This window comes from Pteronotus mesoamericanus, unplaced genomic scaffold, assembly GCF_021234165.1.
Source record: "Pteronotus mesoamericanus isolate MK-2021 breed Mesoamerican mustached bat unplaced genomic scaffold, CSHL_Meso_final contig_57, whole genome shotgun sequence".
NCBI classification, from domain to species: Eukaryota; Metazoa; Chordata; class Mammalia; order Chiroptera; family Mormoopidae; genus Pteronotus; species Pteronotus mesoamericanus.
Window position 1 is genome coordinate 1355229 of NW_026555203.1, and position 24758 is coordinate 1379986.

General features: G+C 38.4%; 1 protein-coding gene across 1 annotated transcript in view; it reads right to left on the bottom strand.

The window, feature by feature from the left end:
• Window positions 1-16573: 16573 nt before the first annotated feature.
• WDR44 (WD repeat domain 44) overlaps window positions 16574-24758 on the bottom strand; it is a 78253-nt gene continuing 70068 nt past the window's right edge. The window contains exons 15-20 of the mRNA XM_054580330.1: window positions 24369-24560; window positions 24063-24164; window positions 23734-23849; window positions 20715-20842; window positions 19962-20084; window positions 16574-17569 (exon numbers count right to left, since the gene is read on the bottom strand). Coding sequence (XP_054436305.1) covers window positions 17475-17569; window positions 19962-20084; window positions 20715-20842; window positions 23734-23849; window positions 24063-24164; window positions 24369-24560 — 756 coding nt within the window. The 3' untranslated portion in view covers window positions 16574-17474. The remainder of the gene's footprint in view (window positions 17570-19961; window positions 20085-20714; window positions 20843-23733; window positions 23850-24062; window positions 24165-24368; window positions 24561-24758) is intronic.

The following is a 24758-nucleotide window of genomic DNA, read 5'->3' on the forward strand; positions in this document are numbered from 1 at the left end:
ACTGATTCTGATTGTTTGGTTTTCACTTGCTTAGGAGACCCTCAACTCCCTTCTTACATCTCTTTTAAAAATTCCCTCCTGTATGAGGCGGCAAAGTCTAGCCAAGCAGATGTAAACATTATAATCTGGTTACTAGTTTCAGCACAAGGATCAAAAGACCTGTTTTTCAAACAGAGATAAGTGAGCCCATGTAAGAGTGGGGTAGGATGGATGGGGAAGGGGCCATATGTAAAGCAACAAGGAACATCTTCCAGGAGTGTCCATTTTACTAGACAATGAGTAATCTTAAAGAGTATTTTTTATATTACATCCAATTTGGACATATGGAATAAAAAGCAAAATTTACATGGATTTTTAGAGTCCAAAGCTTCAATGAAATCATATGGTTACAGCATCCATTCACCTCTGCTTTGGGATATTTCTGTGAAAACATGTGCTAAGTATAGAAGGGCATGCCTTTGCTTCTCTGTGAGGTAAGCATTTGATTTCTCCCTGTATTTGAACAATTAAGTTCTTCACAGAACATCTAAGTCTGATTGCACAGGGAGCCCTCAGGGGGTTAACTGAGAATAAGGCCCATTTTATTTAACAACTCAAGATTTATTGAACATGACTAAGTAAATGGGCAATAATGATTTCTTTTTTCCTCCTCAAAGCTTGTGAAAGGACTTTTTCTCATTTGCCTGCTTGGTTTATGTCCCAGAGATTTTGTGCAAGACTGGATAATGTTATCGCTATTCAGCTTTGCTAGATAAATGCCAGAAATCATGACATCAGAGAGACTTTTTTTTAATCAAAGCTTTCCAGATGCATTCTGTAATTGCAGAGTCAGATCTAAATTTCAACTTGTAGATTCCTCTTCTAGAATCCCTTGAACAAACTTTGTCCTTTTGTAGCATTTTTTTACAAATCCCAACAGTGACCTCTGTTCTCTGAAGTGATTACAGGGGGGCATCTCTGACTGAACTCTCAAATACTCTGAGATTCTAGAAAGAAAGATGGGTCATGTAAAAACTCGAATGGAACACGTAGAGATCCAGGAGTTAAAAAAGACTGGAAACTACCCATATGAAGAAGTTCCCAGTAATTTAGTACCTTTAAGGTGTTTCATAGATGTAAGCAGAGTATGCCTTATGGTCTGGCTGTCTTCTGATCACAAGCATGCAAGGCAGAGGTCTTTCCACCTTTGTTGTCTGAGGAGGAGAGATTTGTGACTCCCAAAGCTTTCAGAGAACTGATAGGGACTATGCTCAAAAGTTACAAACTCATTCAAAAGTCACAGCAAAGAATACCAAGGTGTTATTTATACATCATCTTATGTAATCCTCCCAAGACTTCTAAGGCATTAGTCTTCATTAAAAATATTGCTGAGCAACTACTAGGTGCCAGACAATTATTCCAGATGCCTGGGAACCTATCATTAAACAAACTAAATAAAGACCTCTGCCCTGGTAGGCAGTAGGGAAAGACAGAAGAAAAATTATTACAATGTTAAATAAATCAGGTAAGTTATATTTTAGAATATGACTGTTTTAGAAAAAGAAAAACAAAGTATGACTAAGTACTATTATCTTCTTTGGAAAATGGGTATTAGCATCAGGCCAGGGTTCAAATTTCAACACTGCTATGTAATAACTAGATGATCTTGGGCACGTTACTGAATTCCTCTGAGCTTCAGCTTCCTCATCTATACAACCAGGATAAAACTTCTCTTCAAGTATTGTTTTGAAGACTGTGAGAATGCAGGTAAAATGCTTACCCCAGTATAAATGTTCAATGATTGGTAACTGCCTCTGCTGTGAAGTCATATATTGTACCAGTGGTCATGGAGATTTTAGGGGCCTGGTCAGGATTTACAACCACATATATTTTTTAAGCTTTTCATTTAGAAATATTTTCAAAATTAAAAAAAAAATTTGAAGAACAAGAATGGTACAGAGACTACCAATTATTACCCTTATAATTCATTTGTGCTCCTAAGTGATGCTGGGCTCTTTTGAGGATCTCACATCTAGAGACTCACATTGTCTATCTATACGTTACTGGTTATGTTAATTTGATCACTTGGTCAAGTTGTCCAAGTTCTTCAATGCACAGGTTTTTTTTTTTTAATTATGCAATTAAAAAGCAATACTTTAAGGTCACGCAAAATATCCTATTTCCAATCAAATGTCAATGATGGGCTCTGACTGTTGTGGCTCAGTTGGCCGGGGGTCATCCTGCAAGAGTGAAAGTTTGCTGGTTCAATTCCAGGTCAGGGCACATGCCTGAATTGTGGGTTTGGTCCTGGCTGGGGCATGTAGGAGAGGCAACCAATCGATGTTTCTCTCTCACATTGATGTTTCTCTCCTTCTCTTTCTCCTTCCCTGCCCCTTTATCTAGGAAATAAATGAAAAATAAATAAAATTAAAATTAAAGTGAGTGATGATTCTTGTCTGACCAATATTTAATGTGATGGATGCAAAATGCTCATTTTCCAACTCAAGCACTGCCTTCACCTTCACCAGTTGCACTCTACTGAAACAAGATCCCCTCCCTTCTCCTCCATTTTATTTATTTAGTTACTTCTCTGTTTATTATTGGTTTGTACTCATGGCTTTCTATTTTTTCAGTGTTTCATAATTCATTGCTGTACTTTGGTTCTGTCACAGATTTGGCCTAGTGCCCTTTCAAGCTGGTTCTTGCCCTTGTGATATACCCCCGTCATTTATTTTGAATACTTCCTTAATTTCTAGCATAATATGTTCCAGGCTCATCTTATGGCTACCTTGCCTAGCCCTGAAATCAGCCATCTCTCCAAGGAGCTCTGTGCAATAAGATCTTTTGATTCTGGCTTGGGGCTCTTTCTATCACACCACACCTGGGTCAGCCCTGCACACACCAAGACTATGTTTGTGGGATTTTTATGGGAAAGGTCATCTGTGGGGTACAGGATCATTTCTGGGGAACAATGGGGAACAGAGTTGATGAGAAAGTTGTCCAGAGAGCAGGACTTTTTTTGTGGAAAGTAAATGGAAATCAATGAAGTTTCTTGATCAAAATTCTCTATTATAAATGCCAACAAAGAGAATGGGAAAGAGGTGAATTTGAAGATTTATTCTAGTAAAGATTATATTTCTTAGCTGGGGCTAGAGAGCATGGACAAGGTGAGTATATACTTAATTTCTTTATATTGAATAAAAAGAAAATTATGTAAAACACCTTTCTGGTAATTTCTTTGTGTAATATAGGAGCACAATTGCTAATACAAATGAAACTAACAAAAATCCAAATTTTATTTTTGCAATGTAACATCAATTTCTTCAGCCAACTCTTTGTTTTTTATTGGTGGGGGATGGTCAGGACTGGCTGCAAAGAATACAAGTATACAAGTAACTGTTTTGAGTCTCATCTCCTTTCTCTGGCTACCCTCTAGTGGAGGTAACTGAAACTATACGATGGCCTAAAAACAGATTGCTGAAGGGAAAATAAAAACCAGCTGGTTAACTGGGTAGTGAAATCGCCAGCTAGAGATGGAAAGACTTGAAGTACTCTGGTGTCCAAACCCTTATTCTGCATGTAGGGAAAATGGGGCCTAGGGAGAGGGGAAACTACTTGTCCTAAGTCAAGTCAGAAAGCTGATGGCAGAGCCAGAACACATGCTGCTCCATGGCATGCCCCACCACTTTAAAGACATCCTTGAAAATTTTCTATTAAAAAAAAAAGACCATTTGCATGCAGAAGAATTTATTTAAATTTTGTAATACTTTGTTACCCAGTATTTTTTTCTTCAGAACTTTGCTTTTAGGAATGGGGGGCGGGGTAGTCAGTAGTTATTCCAAAAACCATACAGCCCATCCCATTTTCCTTTATAGTAACAGTTTTATTAAGATACTTCAGATACCATAAGTTCATACCATAATTTAAATTTTTTTCTTTATTGATTTTAGAAAGAAAGAGAGATAGGAAGGGATGGAAGGAGGGAGGGAGGGAGAGAGAAAAACATTGATTTGTTGTTTTGTTTATTTATACATTCACTGGTTGATTCGCGTACATGCCCTGACTGGGGGTCAAACCTGTAACTTTGTCCCAGACGATACTCTAACCAACTGAACTACTCGCCAGGGCCATACTGTAATTTGACAGCTAACATCATTCTTTTCAAAGACACATGAATAAGTTACTCTTTAACAGTTAAAAACTATATACAATCCCCCTTTCTGCTTGAACATATAGTTCCCTTCCTCTTCTCCCAGTTTTTCATCCTAATGTAAAATATTTTTATTCCTGAAAGTGTTTATACTGATCATCCTGTCATACTTCCTTGCAGCAAACATATAGATACACGTTAAACTTGTAATTTTCATTTTCTCTACCATGATGCTCTAAATGTTAATAGTTATCTTCTCAATTGAGTTAGCCTTACTGATGTCACTACACACTTGATCAACATTTATTTATTTAAATAAAAATTATTTTATTAAATTAATAAATTATTTAAAAATAATATTTATTTATTTATTGACAAGAGAGAGGTAAACATCAATTTGCTGTTTCATTTATTTATGCACTCATTGGTTGATTCTTGTATGTGCTCTGCTCAAGGACCTGCGACCTTGGTGTGTTGGGATGACAGTCCAACCAACTGAGCTACCTGGCCATGGCTAAATGTAATAATTTTAATAAATACTTACTAAACATGAGGAGTAAATTTTCATCGGAGATACCACTTCAAATGAGGTGTATGGAGCAGTTTTCAATTAATTTGTATTTCTGTGAATGACTATTTCTTACTGCTAAAAGGAAACAGGGTTCAACCTCAATTTTAGTCCTATTTTCCTTTTCTCTGATAGATATAAGTATTGAGGAACCTTATTTGCAAATTTAAGTAGATGAATAAGCAGTGCCACTCAATTTCTTGAACCCTTTCCAAGTATATAAAAATAGCAGTGACTGGCCCTGGTCGGGTAGCTCAGTTGGTCAGAGTGTCATCTTGACACACCAAGGTTGTGGATTCGATCTCTGGTCAGGGCACAGACATGAGTCAACCGATGAATGCATAAATAAGAGGGATAACAAACTGATTTCTCTCTCTCTCTAAAATCAATAAATAAAAAAGAGCAGTGATTATCAGTTATTTTTTTAATGGTTAGCTGACAGTCAGGTACTCCTTCAATTTTGTCGAAAGCAAAGAATTAGAAACCACTTATGCTATCTCATTATTGCAGTTACTCATTTTCTCAGCCCCAACACCAGTATTTTGAATTGTCCCTGTTTTGTCACTGTGAAGGATTTTACACCCTTGGGCCATGCCCCATACTAAGTTTTGGGATGGATGAGAAATTTATTTTTTTTTCTGGTCTGTCAAGGCAGATACAGGAAGCAGGAAAGGCGAGGCGGGAAAGGAGATTCTGCAGGTTGCCTCCTCTTCAAGCAGATGGAAATGTGACAACGTATAATGTGGAGGATCTGGAAATTGATTCCTTTAAAATTATCTGTGCCTATATATGCCTTGGAGAGGTTTCATGCACCCTCAGAGGTAGGTGTGTTTACCTTTAACTACAGTTGCTCCACGCAAGGGGTTCTCAAATTTTAGTGCTTATCAGAATTGCTTGGTGAATTTGTAAATACACGAATTCCAGGGCCTGACTTTCTGTGATTCTGATTCAGGAGGTCTGAGGCCCAGGACTCTGCATTCTAAGCACACCTCCCCTCACCGCATCTGATGTGGGTTGTCTGTTCTGGACACTCAAGAAGTTCTGGGCTAGAGTTTAAGATGCAGAGGACGGTTTGCCTGTGGGCTGCACGCATACACACATGCCCAATCACCCGTGGCCTTTTTTTTTTCTTATCTCAGGCTCTAGGGCTGGCCTCTAAATGAGGCTAAAGTACAGTAGCTGCCTAACAGGTTCTGTGTGGCCACACAGGTGGCTCATGTGTGACGATTATTTCACAGGCCGAAGGAGGTTTGCGTGTCCTTCAAGAATCAGGCCAGGTGTGTTGGTGCCAGCTTATAACATCTGTGAGGGTCGATCATTAGATTATCAGGCTAAATGATAATAACGACAAAAGTAATACTTAACACTTTATCACTTCCCAATTATTTCCCTACATTTAACTATTATTTATGATCTTGAGATTATTTAAGTCTGTTATGGTGGGAATATTATATAAAAGTGTACTACTGCACATTTCTTCTAAAGTCCACATTAGGTGATGTTATACTGGCAGTTTGAAATTGGCTATGGTGAGAGTATTTACACGATGAAAATTGCAAATGCTAGAAACGAGCTTTCTTTTGAGAGCTGACTGTTAAACATTTACCAGTACACCCACCTCTGGTTGTTGGCCTTGAGCAAACCAATAGCCCTACCTGTCTGTCCGTGCCCAAGCGACTTAGCTGCTTGAACTTCCATTCCTAATTCAGGGATATAAAAACTTTAGGATGCAAGACATCTACTATAAAGTTGTTAAAAATTGATTCCTACCTCCCCGCCCTCCTGTTTTTGATTCAGTGTGACCCAGGAGCCTGCATGTTTAACAAGTTCTCTGGTGCTTCTGAGGGAGGCGGATCAAACAGACCACAATTTGAGAACTGCTGCCCTATCAGACTGAAGGGAGAGGACCTTGAAACAAGAGAAACAAAATGTCCTGTTCTTGACATTAATGCATGAGAGCAGAATGCTTTCATGTACTTGTTTATATTTATAAGCTTAAAATAAATACTTTCCCTAATGGAGACTACATGAAAGCAGGGCTGAGTGAACCCAGCTCTAAATGGTTTATTTCTTTGATTTAGTGAATGCCCATGTCAAGGTGAAAATTGAGCCAAAGAAGCAACACATTTTCCAATCTCCTATTACTCTAACCTTTTTTCATTGTACTGTGCACTGCAGCAGACTCAATTCTGACTGAACATTTGTTGAGCACATCATACTCGCAAAGCCCTGTAATCAACTTTCATATACCTTCTATGAGTCAATCCATAATAATCAACAATGAAGTGAAATGAATCTCTTCTGCCTTCTGTATCTATTATATTTCAACTTGATTCCCAGGAGGTTTGAAAACTTTCCACCACTTTCCACTATTGCCACCTGTGTCTATCTCAGCTGTTGCTACCTCCATAGTCTGTCTGCGCTCCCCCTTCCTCACGCTTCAGGGTTTGCTTTTGCCATATACAACTTCTTTAAGAGAAAGTGTGCCTTTCTTCTTTGCTTCACCACAAACTCATCTTTTAGAAGACTTTCCTGATGATGGACTCTTGACTTACCAAAGAGAGATTCAATTTAAGTTTTAATAGTAAAGTTTTACTCATATTCAATATTTTTAGAAAATAGTTCTGACTTGCACTGCTTTACTAAACACTTACTTTGTAAATAATTTACGTTTCATGGTTCACTAAAATATATGTGAAATGTGGGGTTTCAGCATATTAATATGGTTCATCCTTGCTTTTTGGTTCTCTCTCTGGTCTGGTCTCAGGAGAAGCAAAACACTGCCATCTGCCGTCTGCTGCAATATTCCTCCCCACTCCCCTCAACTAGGGAGGGTGAAAATCGAAGGTCTTTGTTCTAGTAGCAATTTTAAGTTATGCTTTTGGTCTTCTTATCTAGATAATGAATAATATTCACTGTAGTGTTTTAAAGGTTGAGTACCACCTAGAGAAGACAGTATTTATTGATCCAGCTGATTAATGAGTTTGGGTAAAAAAAATATTAGGGAAAAACACTTCTCAATATTGTAATTAGAAATTCTAGGGGTGAAACTCAGTCATGAGTGTGCCATTCTGGTGCCACAGGTCAGAAATTACAATGTCGGCATGAACATAAAGACATTAACAGGGCAAAGCCTGATCTGTCCTACAAGCTGGGTGAGACAGGTGATGGGCCTGGCCTTACTAGGGTTCATAGTTGCCATGGGCCTAATACAACTAGTCCCAGGAGCAGTTGAAGTTTCTGCTATGTAGCTTGGGGACACTCTACTGGGGACCACTAGTGCCTGCCTCTGGGAGTTTTGGTTATTGTTGGGGTTGGGCTATGAGCTACCCATTTAATATCATCAACCTGGTCTAACATTCCACATACCAGAGGAAAGTAACCTTTCCTGGGGAACGCCCTAGGTAAAAAAGTGAGGTCTATGGGGTTTGTTTTGGGGTCTTACTATCTCCCATATCTGCTTCCCTTTTTTCCTTCCTGTTACTTCCCAACATCTTTTCCAGTGCAACAAGTACACCTGGTTTCTAATACCACTCTCCAATAAAGAAACCAGGGCTCCTTGGATAAATGGCAGATTCTAGGGTTGGGGCAGGAAACGTGTAAGATGAAGCTGGAGTATGTTGGACTGACAGAAAGAGTACAGAAGTGCTAAAAAAAAATCAAAAGATGAGGGCATGTCAAAGGGACATAAAAGAACTCCAGTGAAGGGACTGATTATGGAAGTGGGGGGCAGGCTGTGTGGAGGGGGACTAAGGGGGAAAAAGTGGGACAACTGTAATAGCATAAACAACGAAAAACTCCCAATGGTTAAGGCTGGAACAAGCTGCAAAACAAAATAATGCAGCTTTAGATTTATAACTCAAAGTATAAAATAAATACCCATAAGTCCATGCTGACATAAATGGCTGAATTTATAAGTGAGGGAGAAGAGACTTGTCTCCTGTACCAAAAATCCCAAATAAATTATATAGATACTTGACCCTCAAGGAGGCGGGCCTTAAATCTTCCCCACCCCTTGAGTTTTAGTTAGTGATTCATTTCCAAAGAGGAGATTTATGGAAAAAGAGAAAAAAGTAACTTTATTGTGGAGAAATCTGACACACACTGCCTCAGCCAGGTGATGTCATGTTGATAGTATGTTTTTCTGATGTGATGTAATGAAAAGAGCAATTCACCTCTGTAGTCTTCCTTCCAGAAGCCCAGAACTTTAGTCAAATCACAAGAAAAAACATCAGACTCAAATTGAGGGACGTTCAACAAAATACTTGATTGGTTCTCTTCAAAACTGTTCAGGTCATCAAAAGCATGGGAAGTCTGCTCTGGCTGGGTGGCTTGGTTGGAATGTCATCACGCACACCAAAAGGTTGTGGGTTCAATCCCACTCATGGCACATATTTAGGTTGTGGGTCTGATCCCTGGTCGGGGTGCATTCGGAAGTCAACTGATCAATGTTTCCCTCTCACATCGATGTTCCTGTTTCTCCATCTCCCTCTCACTCTAAAAATCAACAAAAACATATCCTCAGCTGAGGGTTAAAAAATAAATAAATAAAACCATGGAGTCTGAGAAACTGTCACAGCTAAGAGCCTAAGGAGACCTGATGAGCCTATGCCATATCCTGGATGGGGTCCCAGGACAGAAAAGACATTAGGTACAAACTAGTGAAATTCAAGTAAAGTGCAGCGTTTAGTTAATAGTAATGTGCCGATGTTGGTTCCTTGATGTGAAAAATGTACCACAATAATGTGTTAACAATAGGGTGCTGGTGGTAAGCGAACTCTTCACAAACTTTTGTGAAAATCTAAAATTATTTTAAAATAAAGGGTTTATTTAAATTGAAAAAAAGCATTATGTGCTTAAGTGCAATATGATATTCTGGATTGGATCTTAGAACTGAAAAAGGGCACTAATGAAAAAACTGGTGCAATCTGAATAAAGTTTGGAGTTTACTTAGTAGTAATGTACCAGTGTTCGTTTCTTAGTTTTGATGAATGTACTATGGTAATGTAATACGTTAACATTAGGGGAAAGTAGGTAAGGAGTATGTGGTAACTCTCTGTATTGTCTTTTCAACGTTTCTGTAAATCTAGTTATTCCAAAATAAAAACTTATATTTTAAAAAATGTAATGGAGAGGTGCCAGACGTACAAGCAAAATCTGATGGACCACCCTAGCTAACCTACATGATGGCATTTCATTTGTTTGGGACTCTGCAGTGGATCTCTCCTCTCATCTTAACCCCACCCCCGAAACCTGCTGTATGGATCTGAATGTACTTCACGTGCATGGATCTACACCAGAAGAGTGGTTGTGGTTAAAAGGGGCTATCTGGGTTTCCTAGGAGACTAGATGACTCAGTGTGTTGTGTGTTGTCCCACAAACCAAAATGTTGCTGTTTCATTCCCAGTCAGGGCACATGCTTAAGTTACAGGTTTGGTTCCTGGCTGGCGGCATGCGAGAAGCAACCGATCAATGTTTCTCTTGCACATCGATGCTTCTTTCCCTCTTTCTCCCTCCCTTCCCCTCTCTCTAAAAATAAATAAATAAATAAATAAATAAATAACATAAATAAAATCTTTAAAAAAAAGAAATTAAGGGAACAGGAGAACAGTTGGGGACAAGAGGGCTGCAAAACAGAAGACAGTTGAAATTTTGGGGGAAATAAGATGATGATTCTAGGCTGGGAGGATAAGGAAAAAGACCAGGGAAAATGCTGACAGGGTGGGTGCTCCATTTACCTATGGCTTACTCATAAACTTTTACCATATTACCCTTGCTATTTATAGTATCAGATGAACAAAGACTGGCCTTAAGACCAATCTTTGAGTTACTAGGAAGTGTAGAACAGACAGGGGGTAGGGGAAGAAGGGGCATTTCGAGAGCTACAGCCACAAGATAGTACCAAGCCTCTCGGTTCTGTGGCCATCTCCTCCACCAGACTGAGCCCTTCTGGCACAGCGATGTTGCCTTTTTTTTTTTTTAATTATACGTTATTGATTATGCTATTAAAGTTGTCCCAATTGTTCTCCCTTTGCTCCCCTCCACCCAGAACCCCCACTCCCTCAGGCAGTCCCCTACCATTGTTCATGTCCACGGGTCATGTGTGTAGGTTCTTCGGCTACTCATTTCCTGTACCATACTTTACATCCCCATGGCTATTCTGTAACTACCTACTTGTGCTTCTTAATCCCCTCTTCACCTATTCCCCTATACACCCATCCCATCTGGGAAACATCAAAATGCTCTCTGTATCCATGATTCTGTCTCTGTTCTTGTTTGTTTAGTTTGTTTTTTAGATTCAATTGTTGATGGATGTATACTCCTTTAGTTTTTCTTTTTTCTTTTGTTTATTTGAATCAAATTGATAACAATTGCTGGGAAGCAAAATCTCAATGGATTGAGAAAATGCTCCTCTAGTTTTTTCTTGTCTGGGAAGCTCTCGGTCTGCCCTTAGATTCTAAATGATAGCTTTGGTGGGTAGAGCAATCTGGGCTGTAGGTTCCTGCTTTTCAGGGCTTTGAATATTTCTTGCCAATCCCTTCTAGCCTGCAAAGTTTCTTTTAAGAAATCAGATGACAGTCTTATGGGAACTCCCCTGTAGGTAACTAGCGGCTTTTCTCTTGCTGTTTTTAAGATTCTCTCTTTAACCTTTGGCATTTAAATTATAATGTGTCTTGGAGAGGGCTTCTTTGCATCCCTCTTGTCTGGGACCCTCTGTGTTTCCTGGACTTGCATGTCTACTTCCTTCACCAAATTAGGAAACTTTTTCTTCAAGTAAGTTTTCGATTTCTTGCTCCTTGTCCTTTCCTTCTGGCATCCCATGATGTGAATGTTGGAATGATTCAAGTTGCTCCAGAGGCTGCTTATACTATCCTTGTTTTTTGGGGGGTTCGTTTTTTTCTTGTTCTGATTGTTTTCTGCTTCCTTAGGTTCCAAATCATTGATTTGATTCTTGGGCTTCATTTGCTCTACTGTGGTTTACCTGTAAATTGTTCCTCTCCATGGAGAATCAGTTCTGAAGGCGCAGGGTGATGGTGCTGCAATGTGCTCTAGCTGTCCACTGGGTGCGCAGGCTCTGTGGTTTCTTGGGCGGTGCAGGCCAGGTCTGCCCACACCTGTGTTTTGCCCAGGACCATCCTTCCTGAGCTATAAAGTAATCTGAAATGGCTGCTACTTGTGCTGGGTTTGGAGATTCCCACAAGAAGCCAAGCTGTGAATCTAGGCTGGTGCTGCTAGTGCCGGGCCTGGGACCACTTAGCAAGAGGTATGGGGGGCTGGGGGCTCACTGAGGTTGGCTGTTGCTGGTTTGAGGGCATTTAGGAAGTTGTGAAGCATGAGCCAAGACCAGCTATTCATGTAGAAAAAGCAGTTTGTGTGGGCCCATTAAGTTGGGTGGCATGGAGTCTCTGGGGAATCTCCTGTTAGCCAGGTTGGAGTCTCAGGTACAGCACTAGCCTGCTGGCTTGGTGGGTCTGTCAGGGGAGGGTTCATAAAAGGGACAGTGGCCTTTGCCTGGCTTTCTGCCTGGGAGAAAGCTGTCCCCGAGCTTTCGCCTTGATGTCAGACACTTCAGTTCCTTCCTGTGTGGCACTGGTGCCCTTCAAGCTGCTACCTCAGTGCTGGAGCTCAGAGGGAGTGAGTCTAAGTCCGTGAGAGGTTTTTTAAAGGAAGTGCTTGGGACTTCAGGAGTTTCTTCCACTGACTCAGTCCCTGCTGGTTTTGGCAGCCAAAAGTTACGGGGGCTTATCTTCCCGGCTCTGGAAACCTGGGCTGAGGGGGCTGGGTGCAGAGCTGGGACTCCTTACTGCTGAGATATCCCTCCCAAATTTTCATCCACCACATTTGGATGTGGGACCAGCCTGTTCTGCATCTCCACCCCTCCTACCAGTCTGGGTGGATGCAGTTTCTTTAATCCTGTAGTTGTCAGACTTCCACTCAACTCGATTTTTGGCGGTTCTGATGGTTGTTCTATAATTTAGTTGTAATTCTGATGTGGTTTGTGAAGAGGTGAGCTATGTTTACCTATGCCACCATCTTAACCGGAAGTTTATTGTCTCTTTCTTCTCTCGTCCTAGCAGTGTTCTGTACATAATAAATGTTCAGTAATAACTAAGATAGGAACCTATAAACCAGTGCAGCTGGGAATGTTTTTCTTTTGAAAACTTGTGTGGGAACATTAAATCCCCAAAATGTCCTTACCTTGAATCCCCATAATAATTAAGGTACTTAAAAATATTCTCATAATTTGATTTTTTGACATCAGTGGGAAAGACCTGGCTTCTGACTCTCAAAATTATACAACTGAAATTAGAATTTCTGGGGATGGGTATATTAATGTTTAACATACATTTCAAAGAATAAAAAGCCACTGCCCAACTATATAATTTGAGGACCAGAGAAAATGGCATGCTAAATTATTTTTGAGTCATTCATATTTCAATTGAGGTAAACAAGGGGGAAAAGTTTCACTACAATTCTTCAAAGGACTTTTAATGAAATGTGATTTTTAAACTTTCATCTTGCACTGTGGTTCTCAGCCTTCCACACCAAGTCCTTGATGAAATTTTCACCAAAGGAGAAATTGGAAAATAAGGTAATATGGTTATTTTTTCAAAAGCTAGGTTTGTTCACTTTTTTAAAGAGTATTGTTGCTCTAAGGTGGTAAGATTGTGCTTGACTTTCTTTTTAGTACTAAAGTGTTATCTTATTTTTTTAAGAGGTGAAAGTAGATGGTGGCAGTTTGAGAAGTGTTGAGTTGGCAAAAGTCAGTCTCTTACGTCAATCCCTAAAATGCATTTGTTCATGAAATCCCAATGTCTAGAAAGTGCTTCCATACACTTATAGACTTATTTTTCTGTCTAGGAGGGCACTCAGGGATTCCAGAGAGGCGGTTAGAAATGTATATTTGTTGAGTACAGCTATTGGGTACGCACTAACCTTCACACAAACACAACTTCTCAATAAATCTTCACAATTTCAGGTACGTATACTCGTATTATGATTAAGGAAATGGAAATTAGTATAGGATAGCTTGCCAAAGGAATATGCTAATAGACGGAACCAAATCCAAGTTTGTCTTATTCTAGAATCTGTGCTCTTTCCTAGAATACCATACTACTTACTATAATGAGTTTCTAATATTTATTTTTGGGAAGGATACTGTTTAGCTTTTCTTTGTATACATCTTGATGCTACCTTTTCAAATTCACTGACTGACTTGTTACTTCGCAGTGTATTTATATAGTGATAGCAAGCACTTAAAAACTAAACTTACAAATGTCAGTGTTATTGTTTTAAGTTGGCATCCCAATTATTTTTTCCCTCTGCTTTATTCCCCTCCCCCCTGCTCCTCCCATCCCACCAGCATTTCCTGCCTCCTTAGTTCAAGTCCATGGGTTGTACATATAAGTTCTTCGGCTTCTCCATTTCCTATACTTTTCTTAACCTCCCCCTGACTGTTTTGTACCTACCATTTATGCTTCTTATTCCCTATACATTTTCTTCCATTATCCCCTCTCCCCTTCCCCTCTGATCTCCATTTCTGTGATTCTGTTCCTGGTTCTAGTTGTTCACTTAGTTTGTTTTCGCTTTTTTTTTTTTAGGTTCAGTTGTTGACAGTTGTGAGTTTGTTGTCATTTCACTGCTCATAGTTTTTAATCTTTTTTTTCTTAAGTCCCTTTAACATTTCAATTAATAAGGGCTTGGTGATGATGAACTCCTTTAACTTTACTTTATCTGGGAAGCACTATATCTGCCCTTCCATTCTAAATGATAGCTTTGCTGGATAGAGTAATCTTGGGTCGTAGGCCCTTGGCTTTCATAACTTTGAATACTTCTTTCTAGCCTTTCCTTGCCTGCAAGGTTTCTTCTGAGAAATCAGCTGATAATCTTATGGGAACTCCTTTGTAGGCAACTCTCTCCTTATCTTTAATTTTGGATACTGTAATTATGATGTGTCGTCTTGTTTGTTTCCTTGGGTTGAACTTCTTTGGGACTCTCTGACTTCCTGGATCTTCTAGAAGTCTGTTTCCTTCATCAAATTGGGGAAGTTCTCCTTTTTTGTTCAAGTAAGTTTTCAATTTCTTGCTCTTCTACTTCTCCTGGCACCCCTATGATTTGGATGTTGGATCATTTCAAGTTGTCCCGGAGGTTCCTAACCCTCTCCTCAATTTTTATGAATTCTTGTTTCTTCATTCTGTTCCAGTTGAATGTTTATCTCTTCCTTCTGCTACAAATCATTGAGTCCCACTTTCCTTCCCTTTACTGTTGGTTCCCTTTGTATTTTTCTTTATTTCACTTTGCATAACCTTCACTTTTTCCTCCATTTTGCGACCATACTCAACCATCCCTGTGAGCATCCTGATTACTAATGTTTTGAGCTGTGCATCTGATAGTTCGGCTATCTCTTCATCACTTAGTTCTATTTTGGGGGCTTTGATCTGTTCTTTCATTTGGGCCTTATTTCCTTGTCTCAGCATACCTGTTATGTTAGAAGGGGCAGAGCGTTAGGTATTCACCAGGGTAGTGCAACTTACGTTGCTGTGTTGTGACGCTGTGTGGGGGAGGGGGTCTGAGTGGGAACAATGCTGCTTGCTGGGCTCTCAGTCAGTTTTCAGTTACCTCCCCTGTGACCTACAAGCAAACTGGGCCCTTCTGGTGCTGAATGCTGGGTGGGTGGTTTGTGTATGTTCTGGGATCCTGTTGGTCTCACCAATGAACTCTCCTGTGAGGCTGGGAGTTTCTCCCACAGCCACAACCGCCATAGGTTTTCATAGAGAGTGGTTTTGAGGCTTTCTTTTCCTTCACTGGAACCCTGGGTTTCATGGTCTGTTGCTCTCCCCACCTGTTCCTCCTGGTTCATCCGCACGCCAAGTGTGGGTCTGCCCAGTCAGCCAGGCCAGTCCTCCAGCTGCCACCTTGCTGTGCATACTCTCCGCCCCTCCTACCAGTCTGGATGAATGTTTCTTCCTTAATGCCTTCATTGTCGTACTTCCATACAGTTCGGTTTTCTGGCAATTCTGGTTATTTTTTGTTTTTAAATTTGTTGTCCTCCTTCTGGTTGTGCGAGGAGACAAAGTATATCTATCTCCGCCTCCGTCTTGGCCGGAAGTCTGGAAATACCTGTTTTTGGCCTTTTTTGTTCAACAAACAGCACAAAACCTATCAGGAAATAGTCATCTGGCAATGCCCCAATTATCTAGAGTTGAAATGACCAGCACCACAACAGACTACAAGTCCTCCTCAGGCAGAAGTCAGCAAAAGCTGAGCTATCTCTATGATCTATGGACATCGAGTTCTTCGAAACACTATAGCAATCCAGATCTTGAGACAAGGAACTGACTGGTTAGAAAGCCAATGGCATGACAACTCCTTCTGTCCGGTAGAGCAAAGAAGAGTGAGCAGACAGAGATGGGGGCAGGGGAGTGAACAGAGGGGAGAGGAGTGTTGCACTGGCAGGAGGAAGAAAGCAGCAAAGGGGTAAAACCCAGGCAAACAGTATGCAATTAACGAGAAAACCACTCCAAGACCATGCTTATTAACAAGGACGTGATCATGGCTCCCCAGCTTCTGACATACTGAAAACAAATGTACAATAGCAAAGGACATATAAGCAGATAGATAAACTCCGTAATGTTCATTTAGAACCAGAATTAAAATTTCTTTTTTTGGTAAAGGTAGCTAGCTAATGTATTATGGGATTGCGAGTCGGATCTTCTGTTTTCTAGAGATCAAATTATAAAACCAGACTGTTATTTTTACCTTTCTCAAATTACCAAAGTCATCTCAAAATAAAGTCACATGTTTAACCAGTGTTGGCAACCAACTTTTAATAAACTATTTAATTTTCAGAAACATATGCTAACCATCAACAACATTATCAGGGTGCCATTGCCCCAGATGTTATTTCATTGGTACATTATATCAATATTTGCAAAGGCTTTCAAATTCAACAACACAAAACAAAACGGCTTAGTTTTTAAAACTACAATGCTTTAAAAAAATGTAAACAGTTCATTTTTACATTATTGTAAAAAAGAAGACTCACTCCTTAATGTGGCTTAATTTTTTTTAAGTGAGCAAAGCCTGGTGCTCATGGATAAAGAATGAAAAAAATTCTTTACATAGAAACATTGTGCTCCAGTGTGGCAAAAAAAATTATATATACACATACAAAGAAAAGAATCTTAAGTCCACAAGTTAGACCACAAGAAAAATCTTGTCCCCAAATTGAGAAATTTATAAAAACCATTTACCCATGGTTGTTGACCTATTGAAAACCTATATAACATTTTTAAAACAATAACTCAGTCAAAAGATACCACTTTTTTAAAAAATGAAATCTTGTGCAAAAGAAATTGTTTAAGCTAGAAACAAGACTCCTTCCCCAATAAGAGGCCAAATGAGCCATTGAAATAATTTAATTTTGTTAAGATTTAGTGCATGTAACCAAAAGGCACACACACGGGATTAATATATTAATATATTTTCATGCAGAAACCTGTGCAAGTTCACAATTATATAACAAAAACACAAATATAACAAAATGTAAAGCCTAATGTCTGGCAATGTTATTCTAGCCACATTCCCTTCTAGTCTGTCAGTCCAGGGTTAACTAGATCATTAACACTGCCTCTCAAAAAATATATTATATTTGAACAACTTCCAACAAAAATTAAAAAAAAAAAAGATGTTAGCCTGTGAAACACTATAATATTTTTTTCAGTTCTGATACATATAGAAACTTACTGATATGTTTATTTTAAATGACATTTCAAATTAAGATACATTTTTCCTTTTGTTAATAAACACTTTGATTGCTCCAGTGAAGTCAGCAGAGAGAAGAACTTCTGTGTTATCTGTCTTCGTAATACCTTAAAAATATAGAAAATATTTTTAGTTGATTTAAAAGGATTATGAAGCCAACTGTCACAACCGTCACATGCCCATGACCTTTAAGACCTCCTCTCTGCCTCTCAGGTCTCTCTTTCCTGGCTCAATCCTGCAACCCTTTCATCCTCCTGTACCTCTCCTCCCCTCTGAGGCTCACTTCCACTTACCTTGTCTTAGCTGGTCTTTTGCTGGCTTGAGTAGATTACAGTCCTTGGGGATTTACTCCCAGGCAGCCTAGGCCTCTAAGGCATCTAATGCTTCATTTTATGGCAAGACAGGATCAGCTGGGCAAGTCTAGTGCTAACAGGGTTCTCTAGTGAGGTTGACAGTAAGGTTTATCGTCTAGCAGACATACAGAAACTGCCATGAAATGAAGCACACATGATCGATCAGTGACTGCTGACAGCACCTTTTCCCTCGACAGTCCATATTGAAGAGCTATGTAACTAGCCATGATGAATGGAAAAAAACTCTTACCTCTTATATTTAGGAGTAAAAGCAACTGTCTTTTACTCCTAAAAAAAAGCAATATTTAGGATTTAACAAACAAAATCCAGTGTGAATTAACTCTACTATGCACAGGCAAAATTTGTGGATTTAAGGACTGAATAGTAAGGAAGAAAATAATATAAAGTTTAACAGTAAAGTTGTGTAAAGGATGAATTAGACAAAATGGTGTCAGTTAGATTTGTCAAAACATATCTAAGCCTTCGAACATCCCTTCATACCCTTTCAGCATATCTCCAAGTAGTGCTATGCAGCAAAAGCAGAAGCAAGGCATTTAGGGATATGAGAAAGGCTAGATAAAAAAGTAATTCATCATACAATAACAACGAAGATGACAATGATAATGTCGACCAGATGTCAGGCTTTTTGCTAGGTACTTGACATATGTTATCTTCAATTCTTATGACAACTTGGTAAACTGGGTGTTATCACCATTTTACACATGAGGAAAATTGACACTTACAGTGTCCAATATATCAGGAATAAAGAGGGAGAGAAATCAGATATATTTTATATCATATCCTGCACTTCAGATTTTATTCTTAGATTATATCTAGATAGGTACAAAATAGCAAACACAAATTTGAGTATGACCCATTAAAAGTTGTGGCTCTTTAAAAAGAAGTTTAAAGAAAAGAACTTCTCATTTTTCCTCAAATTGTTTAAAAACTAGAATTTTCTGTGAACTGTGTAGGGAAATTGTGTAGACTGTTAAAAGATATCAATGGGGAAAAAGAAAAGGGAAAGAAAAAAATGGCTTAAGTTAGAAGAGAGAAGCTGGATTTGATTTGGAGGGAAAAAAAATGAAAATAAAGATTTCCAAACAGGCATTTCATAAAGGTTTAGTAATTCTGAGTAGTTTTATTTTTAAATCCTGTAATTTAAAGAGGTGCTAGACTGAAGTTCATCTTTGCTATCAAAATTTTCTTAACAGACAGTAGAAACAGTATATTAGAATAGTGTATAGTGTGGATACCACCACAGGAGAAATTACTGGAGATTAAAGAAAATAAAAATACTTGAGAAGCATTCAAATACTTTTAGAAGTGTCTTTTGTATACTGTATCTATTTTTGTGGTCTTACAACTCTCTAAAAGGCCTGGTTGCAGCCTCTAAAGTGAGAAAACACATTTAATGGATTATTCTGCAAGTGATTTTAATAATACAAACTTGTTTCCATTAATGACTGGTCCAAATTTACATGATTTTTACCATATTCTTAAGGACTACTTTTTACATAAGTCACATTTAATATTATATGATGGTTTCTTTTTAATTCCTAATCTGAGCATTTTACAGAAGTGGAATTAGTACTCATTCTCAAAGCATATGCTGCAAATGAAAAAAAAATTACAGGCTTGTAAATAGCTACCTAAAAGAAGCTATAAATCTGTAGCAAGTACAGAAAAAACTGCTTTCATTTTGGTTTAATTCATTTATTTGGCAATGTTTAGTAAGCAGCTACTACATAAAGGCAAGTACTGTGCTAGGCACTGGCACTACAACCAATAAGACATATAAAGTCTCTGTCTCCACAGAAATCACAGTCTAGTAGAAGGAACAAAGAATAAATTTTGTATTATTTGTATGTCTTTGTTTACCTTTCTCCAAGGAGAACAGTTGCCCATAAAAGAAATTAAGAACTTCCAAAATTTTCATTTTTAATTCCTGGGTGAATTTTATAAGCATAACACTTGCAAAAACCATGTCACTGAAATGTTCAGAAATTGATATCTGATAATAATTATATTGTAAACAAAAATATTTTCATACTTATGAAAACTTCATAATACTCAATGCTAGGTCAATTAGGCTACTAAATGCCGACTAGAAGAAATGTAGGACAAATAAAATAAGAGTACCTACCAGAGGACATGGTATCTAAAACTTCAGCATCTTCGCTTTCTGATTTTTCAGATTGCACATCTAAAGACAACATCAAACTTGGGTTTGGAGCAAAGATGGCCGATGTAACAACTGCATTATGTGCTGGGGAAAAAATTTACTTTAGGACAACTGATAAATTTGATTCTAAACGTCAAGACAGTAAAATATGGCCCTAGATGGTGTGGCTCAGTGGACTGACTGCTGGCCTGTGAACCAAAGGGTTGCTGGTTCGATTCCCAGTCAGGGCTCATGCCTGAGTTGTAGGCCAGGTCCCCAGGAGGGGGCGTGTGAGAGGCAACCACACATTTATGTCTCTCTCCCTCTCTCTCTCTCCCTCCCTTACTCTCTCTCTAAAAATAAATAAATAAAATCTTTTACAACCAAGTTTAAAAAAGACAGTAAAGTATGCAAAAAATACAATAGTGTATGTTACATGCAAAATATCTTTTAAAACTAACATATAAATGACTAAGAACTAGTTAAAACCCAAAAATATTTTCTAAACTAATACCAAATACAGGTTCTGAGATCCCATGACTTCTCAAATTTTACACAAGTTCCTCCTTGGTATAGAAAAATCCAAGAAAGCCAAATACAAAGCAAAAGCAGTTATAATTGCCTCTTTCAAATAATGCCTATACAAATGTGCTTCTAGTATATCTGCATTTGAAATTTATTCACTTTAACTTTATTCACTTATAAATAAATGCACAAAAGTAGGCATTTACTTACCTTTAATACCTTCCCAAAAGTCATTACGATCTCTTCTGACTGAAGTAAACTTGCTTAGGTCATGGTAAGTGCTCCAGATATAAACATACTTATCTTCTGAGCCACTAACGAGGTAACTAAAATCATGGCTAAATTTGGATAAAGAAAAGGAAAAAAACTCAGTTTTTTTTTAAAGGTTTGCCTTTATCAGAGCTTCCTTGTTTAAAAAGCCTAAGAAAACACCCAAGAGAACTCGTTGAAATATAGACTCCTGGTCTCACACCAGAGGTTATGACTGCGTAGGTTTGACATGGGAGCCAGAGGCATTAGTATTTTCATCAAAGCTCTAGGTTACTGTGCTACTGGCTAACCCACAGTGGGAGGAAAGCCTCCTTAATAGATGAGAGAAATGGAGTATTTTACCAATTAAATCACTGGGTAATTACAGTAGTCCCTCACCCTTTTCCACAGGGGGTATGTTTCAAGACCCCCTGAATCACAGAAAGTACCAAATGCATATACCAAAGGGGTATCATAAGACTACAGTGGAGTGGAAAATTTTCTATTGCCCAGTGACACTTCCACTATTGTAATGTCTTAGTGCTATGAATTACTCATGTTTGTGATGTTGGCATAAACAGACCTACTGCACTGTCTATAAAACTATAGCACACACGATTATGTACAGTATCTAACACTTGATATTGATAATAAACAACTATGTCACTGAGTTATTATTTACGTTAGAGTGTAGTCTTTCTACACATAAAAGGCTCAACTACAAGAGGAGTGTGTACTGAGCCCACACAAAAAGACATGGCACAAATGAAAGAACAGATCAAAATTCCAGAAAAAGAACTAAACAAAATGGAGGTAAGCAACCTATGAGATGCAGAACTCTAAACACTGGTTATTAGGATGCTCAAGGAACTTAGTGAGGACCTTAACAGCATAAAAAAGACCCAGGCAGAAACAAAGGATATACTAATTGAAATAAGGAACAGTTTACTGGGAAACAACAGTAGAGTGGATGAAGCCAAGAATCAAACCAATGATTTGGAACATAAGGAATCAAAAAACCACCAATCAGAACAAGAAAAACAAAGAATCCAAAAAAAAAAAAAAAAACAACCCCCAAAACCAAGAACAGTGTAAGCAGCCTCTGGGGCAACTTCAAGAGGTCCAACGTTCACATCAAAATGGTGCCAGAAGGAGAAGAGAAAGAGTAAGAAATTGGAAATCTATTTGAAAAAATAATGAGAAGAAACTTCCCTAATTTGGTGAAGGAAAGAGACATGCAAATCCAGGAAGCACAGAGTCCCAAACAAGATGGATGCAAGGAGGCCCACTCTAAGACAATCGTGCTAAATGTTAAAGAGAGAATCTTAAAAGCCACAAGACAAAAGCAGTTAGTTATCTACAGGGGAGTTCCTGTAAGACTGTCAGCTGATTTCTCAAAAGAAACTTTGCAGGCTAGAAGGGATTGGCAAGAAATATTCAACATCATGAAAATAGGGAGCTACAGCCAAGATTGCTCTACCCAGCAAAGATACTTAGAATTGAAGGGTACATAAAAAGCTTCCCAGACAAGAAAAAAAAATAACAGAATTCATTATCACCAAACAATTATTATATGAAATGTTATAGGGACTTATTTAAGAAAAATGTCAAAACTATGAACAATAAAATGGCAATAAATACATACCTATCAACAACTGAATCTAAAAAACAAACTGAGCAAACAAGAAGAACAGAGACAGAATCACAGAGCATTTTGATGGTTGCCAGATGGGAGGGAGAGGGGTGAAGAGGTGAAGGGATAAAGAAATACAAATAGGGCCTTGGCTGGTGTGGCTCAGTGGCTTGAGTGCTGGCCTGTGAACCAGAGGGCTGCTGGTTCGGTTCCCAGTCAGGGCATATGCCTGGGTTGCAGGCCAGGTCCCCAGTAGAGGGAGTGCGAGAGGCAACCGCACAATGATGTTCTCTCCCTCTCTTTCTCCCTTCCTTCCCCTCTGTCTAAAAATAAATAAAATCTTAAAACAAAAAAAAAATACAAAGAGGCAGTCACTGAATAGCCATGGGGATATAAAGTACAGTAGAGGAAATGGAGTCACTAAAGAACTTATACTCATGACCCATGGACATGAACAATGATGTGGGGACTGCTGAGGGAGTGGGGGTGCTGGGTTGAGGGTGGCAAAGGGGGAAAAACTGGGACCACTGTAATAGCACAATCAATGAAATATAACGAAAATACCTTATTGTAGTGCACATACAGCATAGATATGCTCAACAAAGATATGATTCCCATCCTGGGTGGGGTGGCACAGGACTTTATCATGCTACCCTCAATGGCATGTGTTTTAAAACTTAAGAACTGTTTACTTCTGAAATTTTCCATTTAATATTTTTGGACTATGGTTCACCATGTGTAACTGAAACTGAGGGAAGCAAGACCAGGAATAAATGGGGGCCTACTGTAGTAGGTAATTACAGAAGACAGGAGAACTGACAAGAAAAAGGACTTAAAGAAAGAAGGTTATAAAAGAGAAGAGGCTGGTAATTCAGAAGAGCCTCCAGACCCCTAGAGTTCAAATGATAATGATATGTAAAGGTGCAGACACAGGACACTCTACTTCAGGGTGTAAAATGCTTTGTTAGCTTTTGTACTTAAAAGGTTCAAGAGCGTAAGTGGGGTAGGTGGTAAACTGCCTCTAAAAAACCTTACATAAAAGTACAACAGCACAAACTCTGGAGCCGGGAGTCTTCTAATCCTGGCTCCATATTGACAGGTGTGACTTTGGGCAAATTACTTAATTTTATGGGTCTTGGTTTCTTCATCTGCAGAATAGGGGTAATTGTATCTATCACAGAGGTGGATATGGTTAAGTACTGCATAATGATAACCTGAGATACCAGTTGTGAAAGTTCAAAGAAACTAAAAACATCATATAGACACAAGGCCTAATAGATCAATGGAAAACAGGAATAGGGGAGAAACGTTCCGATCCCTTCTGAGAAATTCTCATTGCCAATTTACCTGAAACTGGCTTTGATCTGGCTGCTGCTGTTGACATACCCCTTATACTTCATGGAAAGTGACAAATCTCTAAGATCATATAGTCTGATTCTGGAGTCATTTGAGGTTACCAGTATCTAAAAATAAAAAAACGGAACAGTTCAATATATAATCTTTTCATCTAAGTTAAGCTATAATAAAAAAAGTATATACACATACAGAATATACCTCAAAACTAGAAAAAGCAGTATTCCAAAGGAAAGGGACTACATTCTTAGCTAAGATATTAAGAACTAACTTTCAGAAGTCTATATACAGTATTGAGAGAGATGGTTTTGAATACTTAGTACCTTATTTTCTCCTGGTAAAGGCTCAATGCCAGTAATTTTTCTTCCAACCTTGTTGCGTCCTCTGGTAGAGCGGACATGTATCTGTGTGTGGTATTTCAAATGCTAAAAAGAAATCACAAATTTAACAGATTAGAATTAGAGGGAATATCAAAGATCATCTGATCCATCTCATAGACACAATATTATTTGCTCCAATTTACAGATAAAGCAGTTAAAGCACAGAGAGGATATATCAACTTAATTCAAAAGCACAAAAATGTTTTACTAAGTATTCAATTACATAATTTATACAAGATATTCATTTACCTCTGTATCATAGAAAATGCATCTGCCATCATATGTCCCAATCACCGCATATTTGCCATTTTGGCAGAAATTTGCTGCTGTGATCAATTTTGTTTGACCATCTACTTCATTCCACAAAGCCACTTTTTTGTCAGGTATGTTCCAAAGACGGAGCTTTCCATCCAATGACCCACTTAGAAAATACCTGTCATCCTAAAGATGTGACAAAATTTAGAAAGCTTTCATTTTACTACATCAAGAAAAACTGATTAGCAAATTAATACATTAACTCTATTAGAAATGTTTAAATATGTAGGTCTCATTTTAAAAGTACTATTCTTCAAGTAAGCATTACTTTATTCACTAAAAATAACAACAATTAGAAAACAGAGTATTCCTTTTGTAGAAATG